Here is a 27,199-nt window from a genome sequence, read left to right as displayed (position 1 = left end):
TGCAGTTAGAAGCTCTGACAATGGCCTTGGCCTCAATTTTTCCTCCATCTTTTGGCTTTGGTCTTCTCTAAGGACCCATAGGCCTGGGCATGCAGGTGACCCCAGTGGGCAGGTAGAGAGAGAGATTCTCTTTTAACATTTCCAAGAAAAACTCTTTGGCTCTGATTGGCCTGTCTTGAATCACATGCCTACCTCTGGACCAATCACTGAAGCCAGAGAAAGGGTTGTTCTGACTGGCCATGCCCACTCCTATGATTCAAACTTTGGGTAAATTTCAAGAGGTTGACATTCTTGACCAAAAGGAGGCCTTGACTTACGATTCATGAGATAAATGACACCAGCGATGGTCTAGTTTCCTAGCCTAAACTCTGATCCTGAGCTCCTGTGAGACACAGAAACAACTAGATTCTAATGCACACATGCTGTAAGACACCTAAATAAGAATAATGCACACAATTGAGCCCTCCTTGAAGCATCAGAGACATCCCTGCTCCACCTGTCAGGAGGGTCCAGGCGTGGGTGTCTTCTTGCTGGTGGGGGAGGGATGGGTGCCCCAGGCTGAACTCACCATTCACTGGCCTTCCCGTTGGGGTTTACACACTGGACATGGGCTTGGCTGGGCTGGAGCCAGGAGCCCACCTGCACCCTGAGCAGGCTGCTGGCTCTCCTGGGGACCTACATGAGCTTGACCACATTCAAACCACGTGCTAGTTCTTTCCTTTCTTATGTTTTGGTTCACACCTTTGGCCTTGTGCCTGAACCCTGAGGATGCTGGATGCAGATTCCTTCCATAGAGGGTTCATGCTCCTAAAATTCCCTTCTTTGGAGAGTAGAGAATCTCATTATGAGGCCTCTGTGACCTCCGGCAGTGAATCTCTCTGAGCCTCATTTTTCTCATCTGTCAAATGGAGAATAACATGCATCTCATGCCGTTGTTACATGAAATACTCAAGTTTGTTGAAGTGAAGCCCTTAACAAGGAGAAGGGGGCCAGTTATGACTGATGAGGGCGTTAGCATGAGCAGGCATTGGGTTTGAACCCGACCCCTCTATTCCTTGCCACTCAACCTTGAGGGAGTCACTTCCCCTCCAAGCCTCTGTTTCTCCTTGCATAAATGAAGACTCCAATACTTTCCACAGAGGTGTCTGTTTTGTGTGTGCTGTTATTCATTACATGGCGGTGCTTTTTAAAGAGGGTGTTTGCTTGTCTGTCCAGCATACTTTCCACCTTCTAGAAATAACACTGCGATGTCCCCTAGGACCAGTGCATCCATCAGAGTGTGCTCTTGGTGAGGCTATGGGTCAGCATCCCGGGTACCCCACTGACCAAGGACTAGGTGAGGGTCAAGCTCAGCCACCAGACCCTCTCCCTTGGGAATCTGAATGACTTTGTCAAATATATCTTAACAATACTCATACAAAAGTCCAAAGTAACTTTCAAAGTTGTTCCTATTTTATGACTTAGAGGAAAATAAATCTGTTATATAGATATCGTAAAGACCCATAACTATACATAAAAATTATATAGGAGGAATATGAATTATATAATAACCCATCTACAGCCATATCTGTATTTCTCAAAATTATTAGTATATTCACACAACTATTAACCAAGCAGTTAAAAATTCAGGAACTATTATCCTTTATTCAGTCTTTTAAAGTTGCTGCCTGAAATGTTTAAAAATAATACAAACCATATTAAACCTGGAAAGCCAATTTCAGTTGCTCCTTGGGAATTTGAACTTGGAACAGACCAACAAGGGCAGAAAAAAAGTTGGCGTGCTAAGTAAATAAATGTATAACCTCTGCTCCCCGGAGCCCTGAGCTGGTCTGGTTCCTGTGCTTTCCAAGATCGGGGTGTCCAGCTTTCTTTCTTTGCTTTGAGCTAGGCTTAACCTTCCAAGAAGTTCCTCTTTGCTTATGTTGGCCAGAGTTGAGGGTCCTGTCCCTTGCATGTGGGGAGCGCTACATGACAAGCATCCTTGAGGGTTACTGTGAAGACTGACCAAGAACCGTGTGCAGCTCCAGACACATAGGCGGCTGCTCAGGAAACATGAGCTCCTTCTCACCTGTGAGATGAGGACAGAGACCTGAAAAGGCTCAGCATGGTCTGCATGAAGCACTTCACAGGGCCTGCACAGGGAGAAAGAACTCTCTGTCCTCTCATGCAGTCATCCAGGAGAGGCAGGTGAGGCTGGGCCTTGCATACTATCCAGTCCCTGTCCCCAGGCTCCAAGGAGGCTGGCACACATGGTTTAGAGTGCCCCTGTGGCGTGTACCTCCCTGCCAGGGCAACAGGTAAGTGAACAAGATAACTGGGCATGTGGGAGGAGATAGGCTGAGGACTGGCCCAGAAAGGCTAAGATTTATTACAAGCAGAGGATACAAGCAAAGTCAGCCAAGGGAAAAGGTACACAGGGTGATGTCTGGAGGAGACCAGGTGCCAGCTTCCAGTGTCCTCTCTCTGCTGGACTCACAGGGACGCCCTGACTCCTGTCGCAATGAGTGGTAATAACTTGTGTGAAGTGTTATCTACCAGGGATGCCCATAGGAGACTTGGTGCCCAAGGTTTTCGCAGGGGGGGGGGTCACGTGGGCTCCCTCTGTCCTGTATGTAGGAACATTCCCAAGTCCCAGAAAGAAAACTGATGGTCGGCATAAACAAGCCTTATGATGACACCAAAAGGGACTGAAAAAGCACCAGCTGGAATCGAGCAGCCAACCCCGGCAAATATCATAGAAAGAAACATCCTGACGTCCAACCGGATGGAGCAACCACCCCAAACTCCTGAGCATCCTGGGGAGGATTTAAGGAGCTGATTCACGTAAAGCCCGTCCAGAGCACTGGGACCCATAAGGGGTTGGTGGCTTCTGGGGCCTCCCTGCCCACCTGTCCCACCGCCCTCCACCACCGCCATCCTGGACAGCTTCCTGCGCGTCCCTGTTCCACCCCTGTCCTCCTGCCCTCCTCTTTGTCATAGTAGCGGGGCATCCATTTAAAACCTCAGCCAGGTCAGTGTCTACTGGTGGCCTATCTCACTCCGAGTAAGAACCAGTGAGGTAATCAGGCTGCAGGTGCCCCGTCCCCATTGTCAGCACAAGTTCCTTCCTCCTCTCCTTTCAGGCCTCACCACCACCAGGCCTCTCTCCTCTGCCTTCCTCTGTTTTTCTCCTTTGATGTGCAATATCCTTGCATGTTTATTAGCTTAGTGTTTCTTCCTCCCCGGTCCCTGAAATGTAACCCATGAGGGAAGAGACTTAACTTTGTTCGTAGTTTTGTCCCTAGTTAAACCGTGTGAATGTGGGTGATTGGCATTCTAATCTTTAAAATAAGCATCACTCCTCTGTCCCCGCTGAGACCCTTCATAAATTCTTCCTGTTCCTGCCTCTGCAATGCTGGTCCTTGTCCCCAAACTTCGTATGTAAGCAAAGCTCTTGTCTCCTCTGCTAAACCCATGACCCCACCCTTAGGATGTGACAGGAGGCGAGAAAGGCCTTAAACCCCAACTCGGGCTCACCTGACCCCTCGGTGGCATCGTCAAATTCCACTTGGAAGAGGTAGCCGGTGTTCCAGACGTAGAGGCAGGCTGCCGCGTCATAGGAGACCTGCAGGGGCTGCAGCCGGGGGTCGTAGACGCTGTCCCTCCAGCAAATGTTGATGGGGGACTGCCGGGTGCCCCCTGGCACAGAGGCCGGGCCCTTCCAGAGGGGGTGCACTGTGGGCAGAGAGAAGGGAGAAGAGACTCTGATGATGGATGGACCTTACATGAGCTTCAGAGGCAGAAAGCAGAGATCCCAGAAGAGCCAGCCCTGCCTGGAGCCTGGGGTCAGCAGATGGTCAGCCTGTACCGGTACAGGGTCCCTGTTCCATGCCCTCTCTGGACCGTTCCCAGGCACCAATTTTTCTGCAGTACATTGATTTGTGGCCATTGTCATAGTGCTGTCCCAGGAAGTCCATGACCTGTGGTTCCAGCCCAGCCCCAGGGAAGCAGGTGGGTGAGGGCAGCTGGTGGGGAGGGAGGCAGAGGGCAGAACGTCTTCCTATGACTTCACGCCCGCCTGCATGGTAGGGCTGAAACTTCAGTCTCCCACAAGGAGGAGGTGAAAGTGCTCCAGCAGCAAGAAAATTGAGCAGAATGACTCCCCCATCCCTCTTTCTCCAGGTTCCTGCTGTTCTGGGCTGCCAACCAGACCTGGCAGAGGTTCTCTGTTCTTTGTGGACCCTTGAGGGAACTCCCCACAATCCTTCTGGCAGTGGCCACCCAAGGCCTGAAATTCCACCATCAGATTCGTGTGTCAGCTTTCCCTATGAAAGTAGACATGTTGCTGACGGATATCCCATATACGAGGTCTGACAATTAAGTTCGAGAACTTGTTGCAATGATGTTGCTAAACATTTTTGCTATCAGAGGGATTATTCATTATGAATTTGTACCAACTGGACAAACAGTGAACCAGGTTTACTATTTGTAAGTGCTAAAAAGGCTGCATGAAAAGGTTAGACGACCTGAACTTTTCGCCAACAATTCATGGCTCTTGCATCACGACAATGCACCAGCTCACACGGCACTGTCTGTGAGGGAGTTTTTAGCCAGTAAACAAATAACTGTATTGGAACACCCTCCCTATTCATCTGATCTAGTCCCTAATGACTCCTTTCTTTACCTGAAGATAAAGAAAATCTTGAAAGGAAGACCTTTTGATGACATTCAGGACATCAAAGGTAATATGATGACAGCTCTGATGGCCATTCCAGAAAAAGAGTTCCAAAATTGCTTTGAAGGGTGGACTAGGCGCTGGCATCAGTGCATAGCTTCCCAAGGGGAGTACTTTGAAGGGGACCATAGTGATATTCAGCAATGAGGTATGTAGCACTTTTTCTAGGATGAGTTCATAACTTAATTGTCTTATCTCGTATATAAATTAAAATGATTTACATGTAGATTTGAGAGCAATCTCGGGATGAGCACAGAGTCGGGACCTGGAGGGCAGCACAGTGAAGAGGTGCCACTTTCCACATATGGGACATGACCATGTGGGTTCATCATGGGCAAGAAACATCCAATCATGTGAAAGAGTCAGTGTTTGTGAAATCACAGAAGTGGAGGCTGCGGTGGTGGAGTGCGGCCTTGGCCATCATCTTACCTGATTCCTGGGATACAGACTGGGGGCCTGGCAGGTAAGTAAATGAGGCAGCTGACTCTCAACCTGGAGCTGAGAGGCAGTAGGGAAAGGTGGGCACTGTGTCAGTGTGGAAGGCACGGCAGCATCTGTTGCCAGAGCTTTCGGTTTTTCAAGAGGGGATGAAAATGCAGATTTTCCTATGAAGTTTCCCTGTTTAAGTGTCGCTGATTAATTTTGTGTTAAAGTTTTCAACATTATGGAGGGGGGAAGACACATTTGTGACCAAATAACCCAGCTCTCCCTACTCACTACCTGAGTTATTGAGCAGGTTCTTTCCCTTCCCCCGGTCGCCCACCCCACACCCTCAGGCTGTTTCCTCATCCATAGAACGAGAACAATAGTGTATAATAACAGCAGGTTGGCTGCAATTAGATGAGGTAGCTTGTGGAATCCACGTTAGCTCTGGCTCCTGCCTTACAGCCCAGCAGGGACCTTTCTTCCACAGAGACCCCAGTCCAGGGCCCTGAAGCAATGACTCGGCCAAGCTCAGGGAAACTCAGCCTGAAATGTACTGTAGGCACACCCCTCCCTCCTGCTGCTTTCTCCTTGTCATGGATGACAACAGACTCAGAGCTGGATAATTGGCTGCATGTCCTTTGTTGCAGCCTCCTTTAATTCAGCACTGTACCAGTCTTCCATTGTCTGTTCTCTCCCAGAGCCCCTCTGAAGCACAACCACGATTGTGTCTGATGGGAAGCAACACTTAACAAACAGTGCAGCCCTCACAAACCACCCTCGTGTCAATCCCTGTGGGAAAACGGAGATTCAACACGGCTGCACAACCCTGCACATCGCTAGAAGACAGGAATAGCTGAGAGCCGCAGAGGTGGCCCTCCTCTACCTGCGGACTCAGCTACCCCCGACACAGAGATGCAAGATGCAGGAGAGTGCGAGGTTTTAGGTTACATTTGTGGAACTGCATGAAGGGGCTGCCAAACATGAAACATGTGCGTTGAACACCATCCTTACCATAGGGTAAAATGGTATTGCCTATCGCGCCCTGCAAAGACTGTGTTTCCCTGAAAATAAGCCCTAGGTGGACCATCAGCTCTAACGCATCTTTTGGAGCAAAAATTAATATAAGACTTGAGATTATATTATATTATACCCGGTCTTATATTAAAATAAGACCTGGTATTATTGTATCGTATTATATTTATATTATATTATACCGGGTCTTGTAGTAAAATAAGACTGGGTCTTATATTAATTTTTGCTCCAAAAGACGCATTAAAGGGCTGGCCCAGTGGCTCAGGCAGTTGGAACTCTGTGCTCCTAACTCCGAAGGCTGCCGGTTTGATTCCCACATGGGCCAGTGGGCTCTCCACCACAAGGTTGCCAGTTCAATTCCTCGAGTCCCGCAAGGGATGGTGGGCAGCGCCCCCTGCAACTAAGATTGAACACAGCACCTTGAGCTGAGCTGCCACTGAGCTCCTGGATGGCTCAGTTGTTTGGACCATCACTGGAGCTGATGGTCCAGCTAGGTCTTATTTTCGGGGAAACACGGGTGATGACGCTGCTTGAATCCTGAATAGGTTTCCCATGTTTGCTCAAGTTGGCCATGTATCTTCAGGACCAAGCTGGTGTCAGCAAAGTAAGTCTTGCCATAACTAAAGCAGCTCTCTGATGGGAAGTAATAAAGGCGAAGGATTATCCTCTTTTTTCCATCTTTCCACAAATATTCATAGCTCTTCTTTTATGGGTCCAGCTTTGGCCCAAGTGCAGAGAAGAAGGAGAGACATGTTGAACAGATCGGGACACGCCCCCAGCTTGGAGCCCAGCCCGACCCGCCAGTGTGGGCCAAAGCAAGAAGCCCTGCGGACACGTGAGCAAGATACCTATTAAAATGTTTGAGAACATGAGTGGTGTGTTGGTGAAAGTTTGATAACCAGCTCTGCTGGGGCATAAGAAGCCCTGATGTGTATGTAGTGTTTGTCACTTATCACGGTGTGACAACTCCCACCGTAGCCAACGTTAAGCTACCGATGTGGACGTCACTGATGACAGATGTAAGAAGAGATATGCACCGTGGGTAGCAGGTAGCTTCCGCACTCACAGAGACATGGCCGGGGCACGCTTAAATGAAATGGTCCCTGAAATTATTTCCAAGCATGTTGTAACTCTTTGACTTTTCTCTCTGGGCCAAACCACCAGTGATTCTCAATCATTTTTAGTAACAAACTTTCTTTTTTTCCCCCAATTGAAATATTCGGCCCAATCCCAATAAACAAAACACGGAATGAGAGGAATGGATTCCTCTGGAAGTTCTAGTCTTCCCTGTTGGCAGAATAAATCCCGTTTACTGTGGGACTCTGAAATCACAGTGCCCTAGGGTTCCCCTGCCAGCTGTTGGACTACTGCCCGCCGCATAAACCGATTTAGGCGCGCGATACAAAGTTACTGTTACTCTGTCCTGCGCAAGTGTGCAAAGATGTGGGGGAGTATGGTTTACTAGATAAAAATTGGATGTCACCCACGAGGGCAATGGTTAAATACAGGGTCGTGCATGCTTTGTCCCTGGTGACGTAATGGTGATAATAACGCACAGAGAGTACTTCTGAGATGCCAGACTCTGGTCTAAGCCTCTCCACGTAACACCTCATTTCGTGTTGCCAATGGCGCTGTGTGGTAAGTACTCTTATTACCCACCGTTTACAGGTGAGGAAACTGAGGCTCAGAGAGGTTAATAAACTTGCCAAGGGGCACACATCTGCGCAGTGATGGGGCGAGGGTTCCGTCTAGGTGGTCTGATGCTCTTCATGGTAGTACTAAGCAGGCTCAGGTACTGAGACACAATTGCGGAATTGTCTACAGTTAAGTAAAGAAAACCGAGGTACAGGTCAGCATATAAAGTGAGGTACTTTTATTCTTTGAAAAGTCTTGTGCATGGCTAGATGCGTTTCTATGTGCATGAGGGAAAGCGTCAGAAAGCTGCCCTGCAAACTATTCATAGTAGTTGCCTCCCTGGGAATTGGTGTTGGAGGCGGGCAGGTGGGAGTGTCTCTCTATATGAGCACAGACGCTGCTGTATGGTTTGCAATGTACAGGTAGGTCTGGGTTGGACGTGAGGTACTGCCTTGTACAGCAGCCTCCCATGTGGTGGTGCTGCTGCCGGTCTGGGGGCCCTACTCTGAGTGTGGGGTAACTGAAAGGATCAGGGTTAGGGTTTGGGACAAGACTTCTGTCCCATCCCCTTCTGGGTAGGGGGTTTTCGACGTGGATCCCTATGACTTTGGTTTCGTTTCTGTGCCACATCAGGGAGGACTCCTTGGGTTTCCTGCTCTCTGGGACCTATAGGAACTCCCGAATCCCACAATCCTCTTGGAGCTTAAGCCAAGCTCACCCCAAGGGGTGCGGTCCAACACACCCTAGGCTGCCTGCTCTCACCTTCACAGGCCTGAGTTCTGGCCTAACAGGAACCCAAGTGGAGCTGAAGTGCTGTAAATCGCCCTGTGGTTTCGAGACAAGAGAGCTCCGCATTGTCGTCAGGTGTGGACCAACAGATTAACTGGAAAGAGCTACTAATGCTCACCAAAAGCCTGGTGTGTTCCAGGCTTTCCACTCACATCGTTTCTTCTTTACGCTGCCCCATGCAACACTTCGTTTTATAGATGAGGCAACTGAGGTTCAGGGAGGTGAAGCAACCCGCCCAGCTCTCACGACAAGTGTCACTTGGCCCACCCCACAGGAGCGACGGTTCTGAAGCCCCTACTCTTTCAACTACCCAATCTTGGAAACTGTGAAATATTTACATCAGAAGCCAACTTTTCAGCCTTTGATGCAGGCCTTTTATTTGACGGGAAGACTCTGAGACCCAGAAAGAGGGAGCAATGAGTCCAAGTTCAAAGAGCATTAACTGTGCCCATGTAAGGATGAGGCTGACCTGCAGCAGTCTCAGGACAGAGCTGCGTGGGTGGTCTACTTATTGCCTGTTTGCTGAGAATGTTCTCTGCTGAAGGGGTTCTGGAGATTGAATGACTGGCTCCTTTCCCATCAGGGCTGGATGTTGCATGATAACAGCTCGTCTTGGTGTGGGGCGGCACTTGCTGCCTGCCTTGTTCTAAGCCTCTTGCCTCACCCCCACCACCCGGTGAATCTGAGGTTAAAGGACTTGCCCAAGGTCATCCATGGGAAAAGAGACAGAGTGGAAATGTGAACCCAAGACTTCTGGCTCCAGACTGTCTTCTATTTTGAAAGACACCATAAAATTGGACAAACATCAAATCGCATTTGGGGAAATTCGAGGATTCGAAGAAATCTAAGAAATTCTACTTACAAGCGTTATTTCTATTTCTCCATGCACAGGGACACTGGGAGCACGGTCGCTCTGGCCTCAGCAGATGACCTTGTAGAGTCCCCCACGCCTGCTTGACCAAGACGGAGAAACCTGAGGACTTTGGATACTTCCTGCCCCATATCGAGGTCCTTAGCATCTTGGGTCTGTCTGTTCCCCTCAGAGCCCGATAGAGGGTGATTTTTTTCCTACTATGTGTCCTCAATTTGATTGGGACAGTGGTGGAGTGGATTGGACCCACCTCTTACTATAAAAACTCATCCAAACCACGAACCTGATGGTTAAATTTCAACCATCCCAGCTTCTAGAATGACACTTGGTTTGGCTTAGGGGTGGGTGTGCTGGGACAAGTGGCCTATGCAGTGGCCAGGCCCCTGGGGTCACTGTGCTTTGATCTGGTAAACAGCTGGGTGAGCTAGCCAGGGAGGCAGGCCTGCTGCAAGTCCCAGGGGGCAGGCGAAGGCACACAGGTGTGGGCAAAGTCTCTCTTATTCGGGGTTGACCTCTTGTTTGAAGCCATGTGGCTCTCTGGCCTCAGGCCACCCCAGATCAGGCACAAAGCCAGGCTATATGTATGTACAGGTACCAATAGGTACAAAAATGTGGGAATGGGACTCAGCCAAAGCTGGGGTGGGGGGTGGGGCCGGTGAGCAGGTGACCTCTCTGCCTAGGGCTCCTGGAAAAGCAGCCAGTCCCCACTGTCCATAACACAGACCTGATTTGATACAAATTCTTTCTGCCCCAAGTAAGCTGTCTAGGCTTCCCCAGGGCACCCAGGTTTTGGCTCTTGTCTCCATATAAATATTACTGGTCCCCCTTTCTTGCATAAAAGTCTCCACATTTGGACAGTAAATAAGATGGTGTCTCTCATTATGTAAGCTGTAATATTTGCAGATGCCAGATAACAAACAAGACTACGTTGGATTACATAGCAGTTTATTCCGCAGACACTTTTTACCCATGAAACGGAGATTACAGGGTTGGAGAAGTTTCTAATTTCTTTGGTGGGTTAAACTGATAAGCTTTGAGGGGGCAGGGATATCATAACTTATCATAGGATCCTAGGGTCTTAGATCTGGAAAACCCCGCAGAACAAGGGTTCTGAACCTTGAGTCCACATGTGGGCTCCTGGGAACCCAAGAACCCCATTGGTTGTGTACAAGGTCTGTAACGTTCATCCAATTCTCTGACTGGCCCAGAAGTTTGATTGCCTTTGTTGCAATCAACAAAAAACAACTCTGGAATATATAGGCTTTTCTTCCCATGGAGTCATTTTAGAAATGTACCTACCCTTGGGTAGCTTCATTCATTCATTCGTTCATTCATTCATTCATTCATTTATTCATTCACTTCTACCTTCTGTTTCCTCATCTGTAAAACAGGAAGATAATAACACTTTGTTACGTTATTGTGAGGGTGTAATGAAAAGATACAAGTAAAGTGCTTAGAATGGTTCTGTTACTACTGCTGCATGCCAAGTACCATGTCACAGGCCCTGCATGAGCCCAGGCTTCCAATTGCATTGGCAAGCAGATACCTGCCAACTTCCCTTTGCTCTTAGGGGCATGTCCTCCACCATCCCAGGCTGCCCTGCCATCGTCACCAGCCTATTTTAGGTAGACTGCATCACTGGCCATCCCTGTGGGTCTGGGGTCCCTCTGACCTCCTTGGAACCAGCTCGTCCTGCAATTCCCTCAGCTGATTCACACACCATTTCAATCGCTTTTAGAGTAGAAATTGAAACCTCTGTCGTTAAACATATATACAAGTCATAAAGTTCAAAGGTGAAAAGTGAAAATCTCTTTTTCCCAGCGTGAACTGCAGGTAACTGTTTCTTGTGGCTCTGGAAATGTCCATGAGATATAAGCCTATACAGTCATGCGTTGCTTAATGATGGGGATACATGCTGAAAAATGGGTAGTTAGGTGATTTCATCGTTGTGTGAGTATCACAGAGTGTACTTACACAAACTTGGGTGGGAGGGCCTCCTGCTGTAATCGTATGTGCTATAATTTTATATGCCTGGCAGTGCACTAGGTTTGTATACACCAGCGTCACCACGTATACTGAGGAATTGTAGGTGTGAGCCCTGACAGTGGACTTTCTTTTCTGTAATGCAAGTTTAGACACTTAAGCTATGATTGCGGAGGCATCCATTTCAAAGAGGCATCCATTTCAAAGATAACTATCTCAAACAAATATAATATTAGCCACATGACTAGATAAAGAGCCAGTCCCCCCCACCCGCCCCATTGAGACACCTTTGGTTTTAGAGATCTTGGTTAATTCTGATAACTGACCATTTGGGCTACTTGTTTTTTTTCTCTTTTCACACTTTAAATTCTCGCTGTTATGTTTTAAATTCATTAATAAAGAGTGAGCCTGTGAAACCCTAGGCCCAACCCATGACCCCAGTGAAAGCAGAACCCCAGGCCCATTCTCTCTCTCTCTCTCTCTCTCTCTTCCCCCCCGCCCCCCCCACCCCCCCCACACACACCTTGCTGTGTGCCTTGGACACTCCAAGGCCTGTAAGTAATGAACCTTTTCTCTTCAAAGTTTCCTAATGGTTATTGCTGAAGGGCTTCTTGCTGTCATAATAAGAACCCTTGGTTTAGAAAGGGCAGATGTCTGAGAGAAAGTCACACAGAGAGAATATGACATTGCTTCAGCCAAGCCATTCCTATTTCTCAAGTCCATTTCCAAACTTTTCATTTATGTGAATCCATAAGTTCCTTTTATTAAGCCAGTTAAAAATGTTTTTCTCTGTATTCCAAAGGGTCCTAACGGAGCAGATATTTCAGTCTCCATCTTACAGAGGAAGAAACCAAAGCTGAGGGCGTGACGTGCCTGGTCTAAGTTCTCCCTAGCTGGAAAGTGGCACGGGCAGGGCTGGCGTACGTGGCCGTGAGCTCATCATCTCTTTGAGTGCTGCCACATGCCTGTCCATCGCTTCCACAGGCATACGCGTCAGGTGCATAATCAGTGCACATGGTATTGCAGGGAAATGGCCCACCATCCATTCCAAATTCTTACCTGTTACAGGGAGATTTTTGGTTGGAATAAAAAGTGTGCATGGAAGCCTATATCCCCGTGACCTCTGCCTAACAAATCACCCCAAAACTTAGTGGCTGGAAACAACAATCATTTATTTAGCTCACACATCTGTAATGTGGGCAGGTCTTGGTGAAAACAGCCTGCCTCTGCTCCAGACGGTATCAGCTGAGATGGCTCGGCTGGGGCTGGAGGACCCACTTCCAAGACGGCACACTCAGGTGGCTGGTGAGGTGGTGCTGGTTGGTGGTTCCTCCCCACGCGGACCTCTCTGAAGGAGGAAGTCAGCAACTGCTCGCTCAGAATAATGAAGAGTGTCTTTGGGAAGTCAAACAGATTCTTCCGTAAGTTAAACCAAGAGTGAACTATCTGACCTGGCAATTCCATTCCTTAGGCATATACCCAACAGCAATGAAAACATACATCCACACAAACACTTGTACACGAATATTCATAGCAGCTTTATTCACAATAACCAAAAGGTAGAAATAACCCAAATGTCTGTCAGTGGATGAATAGATAAATAAATGTGGTATATCACAAAATACAATTTTTCAGCCATAAAAAGGAATGAAGCTACAATAATCAAGACAGTGTGGTATTGGCAAAAGAATAGACAAATAGATCCACAGACAGAATAGAGACCCTAGAAAGAAACCCACACAAATATAGTCAATTGATTTTCCATAAAAGAGCAGAGGTAACACAATGGAGAAAAATTGTCTTTTCAACTAATAGTGCTGGAACAGCTGGACTCCCACATGCAAAAAAATGAATCTAGACACAGATCTAACACACTTTACAAAAATTAACTCAAAATGGAGCATAGTCCTAGCTGTATAATGCAAAACTATTAGGTTGGTACAAAAGTAATTGAGGGTTTTGCAATTATTTTTAACCATATAAAACTGCTGGAAGAGCACATAGGAGAAAACCTACACAACCTCGGGTTTAGCGATGACTTTTCAGATACAACACCAAAGGCAGGATCCATGAAAAAGAAATAATAGTTAAGCCAGACTTCAGTAAAATTTAAAACTTCTCTGTAAAAGACACTGTCAAGAGAAGGAGAAGACAAACCACAGGCTGGGGGAAAAGACTAGCAAAAGATACCAAGAAGGTACAACACCAAGAGTGAACCCCAGTGTGGGGGAGGTTACATGTGTGGAAGGGCCAGGGGTACATGGGAAATTTCTGTGCCTTTCTGCTCAACTTTGCAGTGAACTGAGAACTGCTCTAAAACAATGAAGTTTATTCATTAAAAATAAAAGTGAAATGCTGACACAGGTTACAACATGGATGAACCTTGAAAACATTATGCTGAGGAAAAGAAGCCAGACATAAGACATCACATGTTGTATGATGCCATTTACATGAAATGTCCAGAATAGACAAATATGTAGAGATAGAAAGTAGATCTATTGGTGGTTGCCAGGGGCTGGGAGGAAGGGGGACTGACTGGTAAAAGGTACAGGGTTTTCTTTTGGAGTGATGATTACGTTCTGGAACGAGTTAGTGGTCGTGGTTGCACATATTGTGAATGTACTTAATGTTACTGAATTGTATACTTTAAAATGGTTAAAATGGTAAATTCTATGTTATATATATTTAACCACAATAAAAGAAAAAGATAGCAAAAAAAGCAGTCAAACAGGATTGGCAAAATGTAGATAAACCAGCAGGTTATTACAGATTTAGGCAAAAGCACAGAAATTGGAACCTAGGAAGCAATCAATGGTGGTAGCTATTAATGTTTCATTGGTAGTAACATGATTGTCAGAGTTGTTGGTATAGATACAAATTTTTGCAAAAAAGATCCAGGTAAGTATACCTTTTGTGCCAAATATTGCTGTAAGCACTTCCCATGGTCAATTTCAAAACTTACAAACAATTCTGGGAGGTAGATTTTATTGTTTCATTTTACAGATGAGGACACTGAGGCCAGGGATATAATGTTATTGGTCCAGAGCCACATAGGTAACTGGGAGTGGAACCCACGTGAGTCTGTACTCAAAGGCACGCTACCACACAAGGAACTTTCATGAGTTCTTACTATCCCATTTTACAGGGAGGAGACTAAAGGCACAGGAAGTTTAGGTAGCTTTCCTAGGTTCACAGGACATCATATCCGTGCAACAGTGGTAGGGTCCTATCTCTCTTAAAAAATTAAAAAATATACTTATTTTCTAGCTTTACAGAGGTACAATTGACAAATGAAAAGGTGATCTAATATATGTGTACATTCTGAAAGGTCTACCACAATCAGATTAATTAATACCTCTATTGTCTCTTACAGTTTTCATTTTTCTTTTGGTGGTGAGAATACGTACGATCTTAGTGAATTTCAAGTATGCTATATAGTATTATTAACTCCAGTCACCAAGCTGTATATTAGGTCTGCAGAACTTATTCCTCTTACAACTGAAAGTTTCTACCCTTTGATCAACATCTCCCATTTCCCCACCCCCTAGCCTCTGGCAACCACTGTTCTACTCTCTGTTTCTATAAGTTTGGCTCTTTTAGATTCCACCTGTAAGTGAGATCATACAGTATTTGTCTTTCTGTGTCTGGCTTATTTCACTTAGCATAATATTCTCTAGGTCCATCCACGTCGTTGCACATGGCAGGATTTCGTTCTTTCTTGTGGCTTAATAATATTCCATTGTATATATTACGTCTTCTTTACCCATTCATTCATCGGTGGACACTTGCGATTGTGAATAATGCTGCAATAAACATGGGCAAGCAGATATCTCTTGGAGACACTGATTTCTTTCCTTTGGATATACACCCAGAAGTGGGATTGCTAGATCATGTGGTAGTTCTATTTTTCATTTTTTGAGAAAACTTCATACTGTTTTCCATAGTGACATTCCCACCAACAGTGTCCAAGGGTCCCTTTTTCTCTACATCTTCTCCAATGCTTGCTATTTCTTATTTTTTTGACAATAGCCATTTTAACAGGTGAGAGGTGGTATCTCACTGTGGTTTTGATTTGTGTTTCCCTGATGATTAGTGATACTGAGCACTTTTTCATATATCTATATGTCTTTGGAAAAATGTCTACTCAGGTCCTCTGCCAATTTTAAAATCAGGGTTTTGTTGTGTTTTTTGTTTTTTGCTATTGAGTTGTATAATTTCCTTATATATTTTGGATATTAACTGACTGTCAGATATATGGTTTGCAAATATTTTCTCCCATTTTATAAGTTGCTTTTTTATTTTGCTGTATAGAAACTTTTTAGTTTGATGTAGCTCACTTTGTTTTTGCTTTTGCTGCCTGTGATTTTGGTGTCATATCCAAAAAAAACACTGCCAAGACCACTATGAAGGAGATTTCCCCTATGTTTTCTTCAAGGAGTTTTATAGCTTCAGGTCTTATATTTAAGTCTTTAATTCATTTCGAGTTAATTTTATGTATGTTGTAAGATAGGCGTCAAATTTCATTTCTTTTGCCTGTGAATATTCAGTTTTCCCAACACCATTTATTGACGAGACTATTCTTTCCCTATTGCATATTCTTGGTGCCCTTGTCAAAGATTAGTTGACTAAATACGTGTGGTTTTATTTCTGAGCTCTCTATACATTGTTCCATTGGTCTATGGGTCCATTTTTACACCAGTATTATACTGTTTTGATTACTATAGCTTTGTGATATAGTTTGAAATCAGAAAGTATGATGCCTTCAGCTTTGTTCCTTTTTCACAGGATTATTATTTGGGGTCTTCTCTGGTTCCATATGAATTTTAGGATTGTTTTTTCTATTTCTGTGGAAAATGCCATTGGAATTTTGATAGAGATTACTTTGAATCTGTAGATGGCTTTGGATAGTATGAACATTTTCACAATATTAATTCTTCTGATCCATAAAGGTAGTATATCTTTCCATTTATTGCGTTTTCTTTAATTTCTTTCATCAACATCTTAAAGTTTTCAGTGTATAGATCTTTCACCTCCTTGGTTAAATTAATTCTTAAGTGTTTTATTATTTTGGTGCTATTGTAAACGGGATGATTTTCATTTCTTTTTCAGACAGTTCATTGTTAGTGCATAGAAATGCAACCGATTTTTTGCATGTTGATTTTGTATCCTGAAACTTGACTGAATTCATTTACTAGTTCTAAGTGTTTCTTGGTGGAGTCTTTACTAGCATTTTCTATGTATAAGATCATGTAACCTACAAACAAAGACAATTTAACTTTTTTCTTTCTGATTTGCATGCATTTTATTGCTTTTTCTTGCCTAATTGCTCTGACTAGGACTTCCATTATTATGCTGAATAGGAATGGGCACTAAGATCCTGAACTTAAAGGAAAAGCTTTCCACCTTTCATCATTGAGCATGATGTTAGCTATCAGTTATATGGTCTTTATTATGTTGAAGTTTGTTCCTTCTGTACCTTATTTACTGAGAGGTTTAATTATGAAGGATGTTGAAGTTGTCAAATGCTTTTTTTTTTTTTTGCATCTATTGAGATGATGTAATTTTTATCTTCTATTTTGTTAACGTGGTGTATCACATTACGGACGGTGTGTCTCCCCCTGGGAGGCTTGGGACTGCTCCTGGACCACAGCTAAGAGGGGCTAGAGTTGGGTCCCAGGCTGCTTCAGGGTCCACAGCCAGAACCAAATACATTGGGCCTGTTATCTGGGGCATGCGTAGGTCTGATTCTTGCTGGATCCCTTGGTGGATGATGCTGGTGACAGGACCAAGGCCAAATGGAGCTGTAGCCGCGTCCACAGGGGGATGGTCTGTTTCTGGGTCTGTAGCTGAGACCAAGGTTAGTGAATCTTCCACTTGAGTCAGTGGTAGCTGACTCAAACTGGCCCTTATGAATTGGGGTTCCACCAGGGATTCACAGTCTCTTAGGCATCTCCAAGTTCCCACCAAGGTACTTCTGTCCATGGATGGATGCCAAATTATGGCTGCTGAGGGAGGATATGATGGGGGACCCCGCATTCTGCCCTGTTGCTGACATCACTTCCTAATCTTTAAATCTCTTGATGGCCCAGAACGTATGGCTGTGGCCTGTCCCAGGTCTGAGTGGAATTCACGCCAGGGGGAAATGGGGCCATAGTGGGTGCTGGGTGCTCCTTCTTCCCATTTCCCGTGAATTATTTTGTGGGCTCTAGCTCCAGGATTCCAGATCACCCCCAACATGATCTTTTCCCAGCAGGTGCTGGGAACCTACACAAAGGGGGCCTTTGTGTGAAGTAGAGGAAAGTGTCATAGGATGGGGGAAGAATTACAGAAGAGGCCCCCTTGGCTGGACCAATAACAAAGAAGCGTTGTTCCTGGCAGCCTCCACAGCAATGGTGGCCAGTGGCCAGTGGTGCGCAGAGTTTCCCATCCCAGGGAACGGTACTCTGTCTATCCAGTTTTACATGTTTGCAGACCCATGAGGCATCCGAGCTGCCCTCCTTCCCTTACCCTGCTCTCAGTATTGGATTCATACTCATGTCCTATTGATTTCACTCTTTGATTCTGTCCACTTCTCTGCATGTTGGTCTCCCCTAGGATCACCCTAGTTCAGGACTCCATTGTCTCTTGCCTGGAAGCCTGCCATAGTTTCCTCAAGTGCTCGCTCCAAATCCACTCAGGACCCTTCCTCCCCACCCCCAATTGATTTTCCAACACTCCAGCCAGAGTGACTTTTGAAAACACAAATCTGATCATATCTACCCTTGCCCCTAACCTTGTAAAGGCTTCCCATTATTTTTAGGATCAAGACAAAACTCATCCCTTGGCCAACGAGGACCTGCAACCTGCACGGCCCACATCCTAAGTACCTTTTCCATCACATCTCACAAACTTCCTCTTCAAAGTGCTTGTACTGCTATGGCTGTGTGACCTTGGGTGTGTTGCTTAATCTCTCTGAACTTTATGTTTTTCATAAAGAATAGGGATTAAAATAAGATGTGCCTTGCCCAAGGCATGGTAACTCAGCACCAGTAACATCATCATTTTCTGAGTCAGGCCCTCTGCTAATCCCTTTAGAAGCTCTGCTACATTGAATCCTCCCCAGGGCCTCATGATCTGTGAGTGTGAAGCCTCAGCAACTTGCCACAAGAGAGCTTAGATTCAAGGCCCAGCTCAGGCCTGTTCTTATGGCTCTGCTTTTATGAACAGCTTTCTAAGCTTTCTAAGCTCAGTTTTCTAAGCTTTCTTGGGCAACGAAGGACTTCATGAATAATTCACTTTTCTCCATCCTACTGACATCTTCAAGAACAGGACTGTTCTGAAGGATTCCAGATTTTGCTTAAAGTGGGCATTGCGTGGTTTTGAAGAAGGGGCCTTTGAGATCTTTGCAAATGTCCCGCATACATACATCTAAGGGGTCCCCCATTTCTGGTCTCATCCAGGTCAGAGTGCACCTCTCTTCTTATAAACCACCCACCAAACGTGACTTCAGCCTAATTAACTCCAGGGATGTCCACTGGAGTCTTATATGAATTGATGGGTAAGGAGAAGGGTCCTGTGTGGTCAGGAAGTGACCCTTTATCGGTAGACAGCTATCTTTGTCGATTTCAAGCGATTTAATTTTTTTTTTGGAAAAAACCATGGTTAATCACTGAGATGTGACTATTGAACACCTTCCTCTATTGGAGCTTCCTGGGCAGCAACATGTAAAATAAGTAAATCGGAAACATTGAAAACAAAAAAGAGAAGTCAAGGATTCCAGCACACACACAATTATAATTTTGATTGGTTTAATTTCTGAACATGACTTAGTAAGCAGTTGCTTGGAGCCAAGCAGTGTGCAAGCCCTGGGCAGGAAGGAGTCGGCAAACCCACACCTGCAAGGGAGCTACTGGTGAGGACTTTCTGATATTTTGAGATAATATGAAAAATATCTCCTTACGTTTATCTGCTTTCTCCTCAGATGCAGAATGTTAAGACTTCTTACATAGTTAAGTATTAGATTTGGCTCTGACTGAGGCTGAGGTGGCGACAGAAGAACTTTTTTGCTCCCATGCCTCTCTCAGGGTTTTTGTGGTTAGCTTTTGCAATCTTTTTTCCCCACTGTGAACGGACTGTAGACTCCAGACCAAGGTGTTTTGGATTCCACACAGTGCTTTTTGTCTCTTTCCAGCCCTGTGACCTTGCTGAGCAATTTTTCCAATCTCTTTGGACTTCTCATCTCTACATAGGACATATCTCGTTTCCATATCAATTATCTTTTCCAGCGCTGACCTTTTGTGGTTCTTTGCAATTTCTTTAAGGCACTTTTTCGGTAAAGGAATCCGGTGACCAGCCTCAGCAGAACCCCAGTGTTAACTGGCAGAGAGGCTAACTCAACAAACTTGCCCAAGGTTGCACAACTGGTTGCTGCCCTGAATCAAGTTTTTATCATTGGCAAAAGGGAAATGAGCAGGAAACTCATGGTAAAGCATTTCCTTTTCTGAATGAAAATAGCTCCATCCTCTTGTGTTTGGGTGATCAAAGGAATTCTTGCTCAAAGTAAACAACTCAGAAAACAGAGGCAAGTATAAAGAAGTAAAATGAAAAGTAATAGTAAGCCCAGCACACATGAAAAGCAACGGTGATGACAACAAGCAGGAATAACATTGCTGTCTATAGTCTGGGAATACCCACAAACATGCACTTATGTTCTATAAATATATTTACATTCATACCATATTTATATTTATAATCGTTTATATTTACATAGGTGCGTATTATATGCAATATATAACATTAATTATATACAAAACATATATCACATATAATTAATATATTCTTCCCCCACGAGCGTGCACTCAGGACTGTGCACATGACACGGGGGACCCTTGTGCACCACCTATTCTTTGGGGGAACCCCGCCAGAGCGGAAGCAGCAGCACACGCGGGGCGCAGCGATCCCGTGCATCTGAACTACAAGTTCCAGCAGCCCACGGCGCGGGCCGGACTACCGGAGTATGGAGAGACTACAAGTACCGGCAGGCACGGCGCAGACGCCGGGACTACGAGTCCCAGAATGTACTGCTCGCGGTTCGCGCAGGGCCCTCCGGGATATGTAGTCGTTGGTGGGGAGCTAATTCTTAATTCATTCAGTCTCAAAGAAAATGCAAAGTCCTCCAACGGCCCACCGACACGATTTTTCAAGGGTTAGCGAGGAGCCCTAACACACCCTGGGGAAGTAAGAGCTCCTCGGGGCCCAAACCGTGGCACTGGAGTACAACGCGTGCGCATGCCCGGCGATCGACGGCGCGGGCGAAAGCGCGCGCGGGAGGCCTCAAGCTGCAGGCCCTGCCTCTGGCCCCTCCCCCGCTCCCGGCGCGCCCCGCCCAGGGAGCCTGCGCAGATAGTGCAGGGCAGAGGGCCTCGAGGAGGGACTCGCGGCGCCTGCGCAGAGCGGCGGCTTCTCTCGCGAGGACGGACGCCATTATCGCATCTCCCCGACAAACACCACGAGAATTCCGCAGCCCACACGGTAATTGCAGCTCCCGCAGCCGGTCGCGTCTCCACCTCCCCCTTCCCGCGGGGCGAGAGCGAGAGCGAGATCTCCCCTCCTCCCTCCTCCTTGCACCCTCCTCCGGCCGCCGCGCCCGCCGCCCCCTCCCGGGACGCCCTGCCGGTTCCGCCAACGGCCCACTACCCCCGCCCGGTAGCCCCCTTAGCGCCCCCGGGCCCCGCCGCCCGCCTGAGCCCAGCCGTCACCCGTCCTTCCCCCGCCGCTCCCCTCAGTTCTGTCAACCCCTCCGGACGCCCCCTCGGCCTCAGCGTCCCTAGGCCCCGCCGCCCCCCTCTTCCCTGTCAGCCCCCCGGTTCCTGCGGCTCCCAGGGCCCCCCGCGCTTCCTCCCGTGAGCGCACGGCGCTGTCCCCCCCGACATTCCCGCTACTGGGGGGCCGGGTCACAGGGCCGATCGCAGGCTCGTTTTCTTCCCACGGGAGACTGTTGATTTCATTAATTTTCTTTTGCACTTGCACCCCCCCACTCCCACCCATATTGTCACGCCGTGCGCGGGTTAGGACGGTCCGGGTGACAGGCCCGGCCGCCGGCAGCTGCCTTTAAACTTGGGGAGCAGCCCTGCGAGAGGTGCTCCCAGACGTCCCGAGGGCCGCCCTGCAGCTGCACGAGGGGGCAGGCGGGGTCTCTCGTTTCTCTGGGAAATGGGAGGAAAACTGAACACGCACCCGAAAGACCCTGCGGTGCAGTAGTTCCTGTCAGCCCGACTTCCGACTTGGTTGGCATCCCGAGTTCCTAACGTGAAACGGAGCCCCGAGAGCCAGGAACACAAACAGCGTTCTCTTACTTTGCTTACGGTTTCACAAAGGGAAGTAGGGACCTAAGGTGCCGTTTTAGGAACAGGCTGCTGTAGACCTAGGAGAGGACCGGGTCCAGCCCTCCTCCCGGCCTTGAGGAATGAGGATTGCAGGTTCTTTCACCCCTATACTTTTTTGCTATTTCTGTGGTGTAATCCTTTTGAAATGTGGCCTTAGTTTTTTGCTTTGAAGTCCCTCCGCCCCACCCACCATGGCTGCAAAAAGTCGATGTACATTCCACCTCACTGTGAGTGAATTGGAGACATTAATAGAGGACTCGTTTTTCACTGATGAGATGGTAGGGATTGTCTTGATATTGGAGAAATAAATATTTCCCAAAGAACTGTTAACAAGTGCAACCTCCAAGGACAGAGAGCTTGCCTGCCCTGCAGGTTAGAGGCTGTGGAAGGAAACAGGTGATTGCTTTGTTTCCAGTTACCTGTTCTTCCTGAATGTACCCCAAGGAATGCACTCCAAGGCCTGAGGGCGTTGGTAGAACGAGCACTAAGGTAAACTAGTTGATGAGAGGAGACCGTCCTTCCTAAGGGTAGAGTTGTAACTGGAAGTTTGGGAAACACATAACTTGGGAAAGTTGAGTGGTTCTCAGGGAGGGAAGGTTACATCAGAAAGTAGATGATTGGATCAATTAGCATTGAGTTTTTGACAACCCTGGGTACAAATACCCAGTGGTAAAAAAACACCAAAACTGCCCGTAAAATTAATTCTATATATTCAACTCCATTTACCTTTTGTGTTGCAATCAGAATATGTTCTTCTCATGTTGTATTCTGCCATCATGGGTTTTAATTTTTAAAAAACAGTTGCCATTTATGGGATCGTGTCCTCTGGCCGGGACTTAATCATTTCCAGTGTTTCTCATCACAACCACCCAGTGAGGTAGAGACTGTCCTGTTTTATGGATGAGGTGACTGAGGTCCACAGAGGTTAAGTGACTTGCCTAAGACACACAGAGCCAGGGTTTGAATATTTAAAATAAGTAACACATATATATAATATTTTAAAGCAAGGTACATAATAAAATGTCAATGAAAAACTTATGATGAGAAGTAGTAGTCGCCTGTCCAACCGTTTATATCGTTTTGTTTCTTTAGTAAGTTTTCCATAGCTCTAAATGATAAGCTGGTATTTTATTAATTATACACATTTTTGAGTTTCTGTTATGGTACTATGATTTAGCTCTTCATAGCATATCCCACCTCTTTTAGCCCCTGAATCCACTGTGCTCAGTTAACTCATTGTTTGTAACTGTGCAAAAGTTGTTTGCTCCGCAGCCAAGTAGCGCATTACCCTTCTTATACAGCCGTTTGTTTTTTCTATTGTTTGTATTGGCCTTTCTTTTTCTTTGCATTTTCTGCTCCTATTGGCTGCTTAAATTGTTTTAAATTCTCAAGGATAGTGTCAAGTCCCTCCAGACTTCCCCCTCCCCCCCATTCCTCTGTTCTCTTTTTCTGGTCTGGATCGAGTACTCTATACCACCACAGGTATCCTGACATTTTCCTTTATTATACATCTGAGTTTGCTCAGGACTCCATGTTTTAGTCTTTGCTTTCTTCATTTCAATGAGGACCTTCTGCCAAGTAGCCTTACTCCTTTCGCTTGACTTTTTAGGGTCCTCTTTGGTTTTAGGACATTTCCAGAGTGCCAGACGATGTGGAGTCCCATTCCGAACGCTCTTCGTTCCTGGGGCCTTGTCCTTCAGTTCTGGGAAAGTGTCTTATATCATTTGCTTGAGAATTTCTTCCTCTTTGCTTTTACTCTTCACCTTTCCAAGTTCCTGTTAGTTTGGTGATGGATATCTTGAGCCCCTGAATCTCTTGTCTGTATCTTCCTGTGTCATTTTGTTCTTATTTCTGGGAGAGGCCTTCAGTTTCTCCTCCAATCCTATTTAACATTTTTATTTCCATAATTGAAATGTTAATTTCCAAGTGTATATTTGTTCTGTTCCTTTGTTTTTTGAAGGCATTTGTCTCGTTGACTCTGACGATACCAATAAGGATTTTTTTTTCCAATTCTTTTTTGTTCTGTGATCTCTCATTTCGTCTAGTGTCACTGCCATCATTGTCTTTTTATTTTAAAATACTGGCTTCTTGCTTTGCAGGGCAAGTTCTCAATTATTGGTCATTGTTGTCTAAGGCAAGAGGAAGCGGGCAGAGAGATCTGAGTCTGTGGGACTGGTTTTAAAATGTGTGGGTTTCCCTTTGGGTGATTGGGAACTTGTTACTGTGCTTGGACCTGGAATGCCAGACGGCAGAGAGATTTTCTCTGCCCTTTCAGCTTTAGGAACACCCCTTGGATTGGGGGCTGCCGCACTTGGTCTGGCAGCCCCTTGTATAGCTTTTCTGTACCCGGCTGTCTTCCTCGCGCAGGCGCAGCCCTCGCCCTCTGCTGAGCGCCCTGGGTTTGGGTTCCAGCCGGGTGCCGTTTAGAGCCCTCCTTGGGTTGTACCCTCTCTTGTGTGCTCCAGGTTGCTGTTTCCTTTTCTCAGTCTTTTTGGAAAATCTCTTGCCCGCCGTTTTATTTTCTTTCTTGTGGGTTTGTTATACGCTGTTAAAAATCATTTTGATGGGATGAGCAGAGGTCATGTGTGTGCCGGCCCGCCCTTCGCTGTGAACCCGAGTTCCAGAGCCCGTACTTCACACTCTGGTCCACTCTCCTGCCTCCCAGTGGCCTTGGTGATGATGCCACCATCAGTGGGACGTGTGGCCAGATGATGAGGCCCACGGCAGCTTCCCTGGTGCAGTGTGGGTGGATGGCATGGATTCCTTGTGTAGGTTCTCCTGGCTCCGCGGCCTTGGAGGGGTGCCAGGCTCAGCTGGAGAAGGCCAGCCATAGATGTGTGTTGTAGCAAAGATTGCGTTTTCAGATTCTTCAGTCGGCTTCTCCCTGTGTCAGTGTACTGAGAGAGTAAGTAGTTCAGCGTGCCAGCATTTAAGGAATACCTCTAGTTAAGCAGGGATTACTGTACTCGAAGTATAATCTTGATGCATTTTCGTCGATTGTCCTTTGGAAATTGTGCACAGTGAAATGCATGCGCTGTGTTTGCCAAGGCCTTGCTAATGAAGTGGTCCGCTGCCAGCAGCGGCAGCTCGAATGCAGACTCTCAGGCCCTGCCCAAAGCAGAACCTGCAGCTTTGTAAACTTCATTTTGAAGTTGCAAAAATAGTTTAGAGAGCTTCCCTACTCCCTTTACCTACTTTCCTAATGCTGACATCTTACATAAATAGCCATATAAAAATCAGAAAATGAACATCGGCTGTAACTAGTAACAGTACTAGTTACTAAATGCACAGACCGTAGTGAACTTAATCAGTTTTCCACTAATGTCCTTTCTCTGTTTCAGGATCTAATCCAAGATCCCACTCTTCATTCAGTTGTCACATCGCTTTAAATCTCCAATCTGTGATATTTACATAGCCACAAGGTAGCTCCTCCAAGATATTAATGTTTATAAATTACAAAGGGGAGAGTAGTCACTTCACAGTGGGAAAACCCAGCAGATACCACCTTAGCATCACCAGTAGTAAGACATAACGACGTTATGTACCCTTGTATGACGCACTGAAACAAATGCGTGCCCTCAGTCTAATAATGAGAAAACCCAAATTGAGGGACATTCACCAAAATCCTGACTAGTACTTCTCAGAAGTGTCCAGTTTTGTTTTTTGGTTTGTTTTTTGGCTTAAACAACAGGAATTTATTTTCTCTTAGTTCCTGGAGACTAGAAATGTGAGATCAAGGTTTGGTTAGCAGGTTTGGTTCCTTCTGACGCCTCTGTCCTTGGTTTGCACATGGCCACCTTGCTATGCCCTCACACGGCCTTTCCTCTGTACACACGCGTCTGGTGTCTCTTCATGTGTCAGAGTTTCCTTTTCTTACGAGGACGCCAGTCAGATTGGATTAGGGCCCACCTTAATGGCCTCATTGTAACTTAGTCACCTCTTTCGAGGCCCTGTCTCCAAATACAGCCACCTTCTGAGATACTGGGGCTAAGGTTTCATCATGAATTTCGGGGAGACACAATCAGTCCTTAACAGGCAATATGGAAGATTTACTTTTGCTAGGTATTTTCTGCATTGTTTCTGTAATGTTTCAATATTTTACAAGGAGCCTAGTTATCGTATAATTTGGAAAAACAATGTTAGAACAAAAAAAAATCCTTTGTGTTTGCATTTAAAATATAATTAGGTTCTAGGCTTAGATAATTATAAACAGATTTTTCATTTACATGAATGTCTTCTGGGCATTTGAAAGTCATGAGGAATGCAGGGCAATTCTTTGTTGTGAAGGACCAACCCAAGCATTACAGGATGTACTGTAACCCCTCCCCGCAACTGTTGCTCGTAGCACCCCTTCTCCATCACTGTGGCAACCAAAAAATGTTCCCTCAGTTTCCAGAAACTTCTCCATTGATAATCACCACTTTAAAGTATAATTTTATACTTTTGCAAATGTTTAAAGTGTTTTTTCTCCATCTCCCCTTTTCTTTTAAAATAATAACAGGAAGAAATCATGCTAATTACCTCTAGCTATGCCAGGGGGAAGGTGGGCTGTGTCTGAGTTATGGCCGAGTTTCATAATCGCTGAAGGTGTCTGAAGACAGTCAAACCTCTTTTGCTGCAGTTTATCCAAATTGCAGGCATGATGCTCGGGAGAAAACATAATAAATGTGTAGTGAGCACTGAATAGACGCCAGGCATTGTCTTCAAGGGCTCTACATACATAAATTCATTATTCTTGACAACAACCCTATGCGGTGGGCGCTGTTATTTGATAGGTGGAGTGACCTGTAGGGAACGGAGCTGCGCTTCACAGCGGACCACGTGTTTCAGGGCGGCTGTGCTTCGCCACCGCCACCGCAGAGTAATAGCTGTCCCCTGCCCCGCGCTTACTGGGTGCCTGAGTTAAACACTTTACAGATGTGGCACGTGATCCTCACAGAAGCATTGAAATGGCTACCATTTTACAGAGGGAAGCTAAGAGGTTCACGTCTCTTGGCAAGCAGACAGTTTATACGTATACACTTTATTATCATACGAAATAATGGCCAACTTAACCGAGCTTCCTGCCACGGTCAAAATGTGGAGAACCAAAGAGATTATATGAATGTATTTTCTCTTCCAAGTCTATTGAAGTTAACAGTCAAGTAACTTCTCGCTGAATTTTCTGAGGTTCTAAGTTATCTTATTTCTGGATAAAGCTGTATTGTGGAGAAGTGATTTACATATCGTGATATTGGTTTTTCCCCAGGAGTTAATGAAAAGCAACTCAGTTGGGCTAATAATAGTCGTCCAAATTTTGTGAACTGATCCCTCTTCTAAAACAGAAGCGATATGGTGACAAATCTAATAAAAGGCTTTATTTTTATTTTGTATGTTTGTTTTGTT

At 45.9% G+C, this 27,199-nt stretch overlaps 2 protein-coding genes and 1 long non-coding RNA gene across 13 annotated transcripts in view; 1 reads left to right on the top strand and 2 right to left on the bottom strand.

Moving 5' to 3' along the window:
* CA5A (carbonic anhydrase 5A) overlaps positions 1 to 9,727 on the bottom strand; it is a 34,008-nt gene extending 24,281 nt beyond the window's left edge. Inside the window, exons 1-2 of one of the 2 annotated variants that reach the window (XM_074314468.2) lie at positions 9,459 to 9,727; positions 3,517 to 3,714 (exon numbers count right to left, since the gene is read on the bottom strand). In XM_074314468.2, the coding sequence (XP_074170569.2) occupies positions 3,517 to 3,714; positions 9,459 to 9,615 (355 nt within the window). In that variant the 5' untranslated portion in view covers positions 9,616 to 9,727. The remainder of the gene's footprint in view (positions 1 to 3,516; positions 3,715 to 9,458) is intronic. The other variant, XM_019742752.3, reaches the window with a different exon arrangement.
* Positions 9,728 to 12,601: 2,874 nt separating this feature from the next.
* LOC141567468 (uncharacterized) lies at positions 12,602 to 21,801 on the bottom strand. The gene is made up of 2 exons (XR_012490109.1): positions 21,666 to 21,801; positions 12,602 to 12,845 (listed from the first exon to the last, which is right to left on the bottom strand). It is a non-coding gene; the product is annotated as an uncharacterized LOC141567468 (long non-coding RNA).
* BANP (BTG3 associated nuclear protein) overlaps positions 20,822 to 27,199 on the top strand; it is a 117,786-nt gene continuing 111,408 nt past the window's right edge. For 4 of the 10 annotated variants that reach the window (XM_019742730.3, XM_074314467.2, XM_019742729.3 and 1 more), the window contains exon 1: positions 20,822 to 20,960. The gene's annotated coding sequence lies outside the window, so the exon portion shown is untranslated. Of the gene's footprint in view, positions 20,961 to 22,284; positions 22,304 to 27,199 lie in introns of those variants that run through there. The other 6 variants (XM_019742736.3, XM_019742735.3, XM_019742733.3 and 3 more) reach the window with 3 other exon arrangements.

This window comes from Rhinolophus sinicus, chromosome 8 (genome assembly GCF_057876585.1).
Source record: "Rhinolophus sinicus isolate RSI-liver-muscle chromosome 8, RSI-T2T, whole genome shotgun sequence".
In the NCBI taxonomy this organism is placed as follows: domain Eukaryota; kingdom Metazoa; phylum Chordata; class Mammalia; order Chiroptera; family Rhinolophidae; genus Rhinolophus; species Rhinolophus sinicus.
Note: the sequence above shows the minus strand (reverse complement) of the source record. Positions and strands in the feature narration are given on the sequence as shown.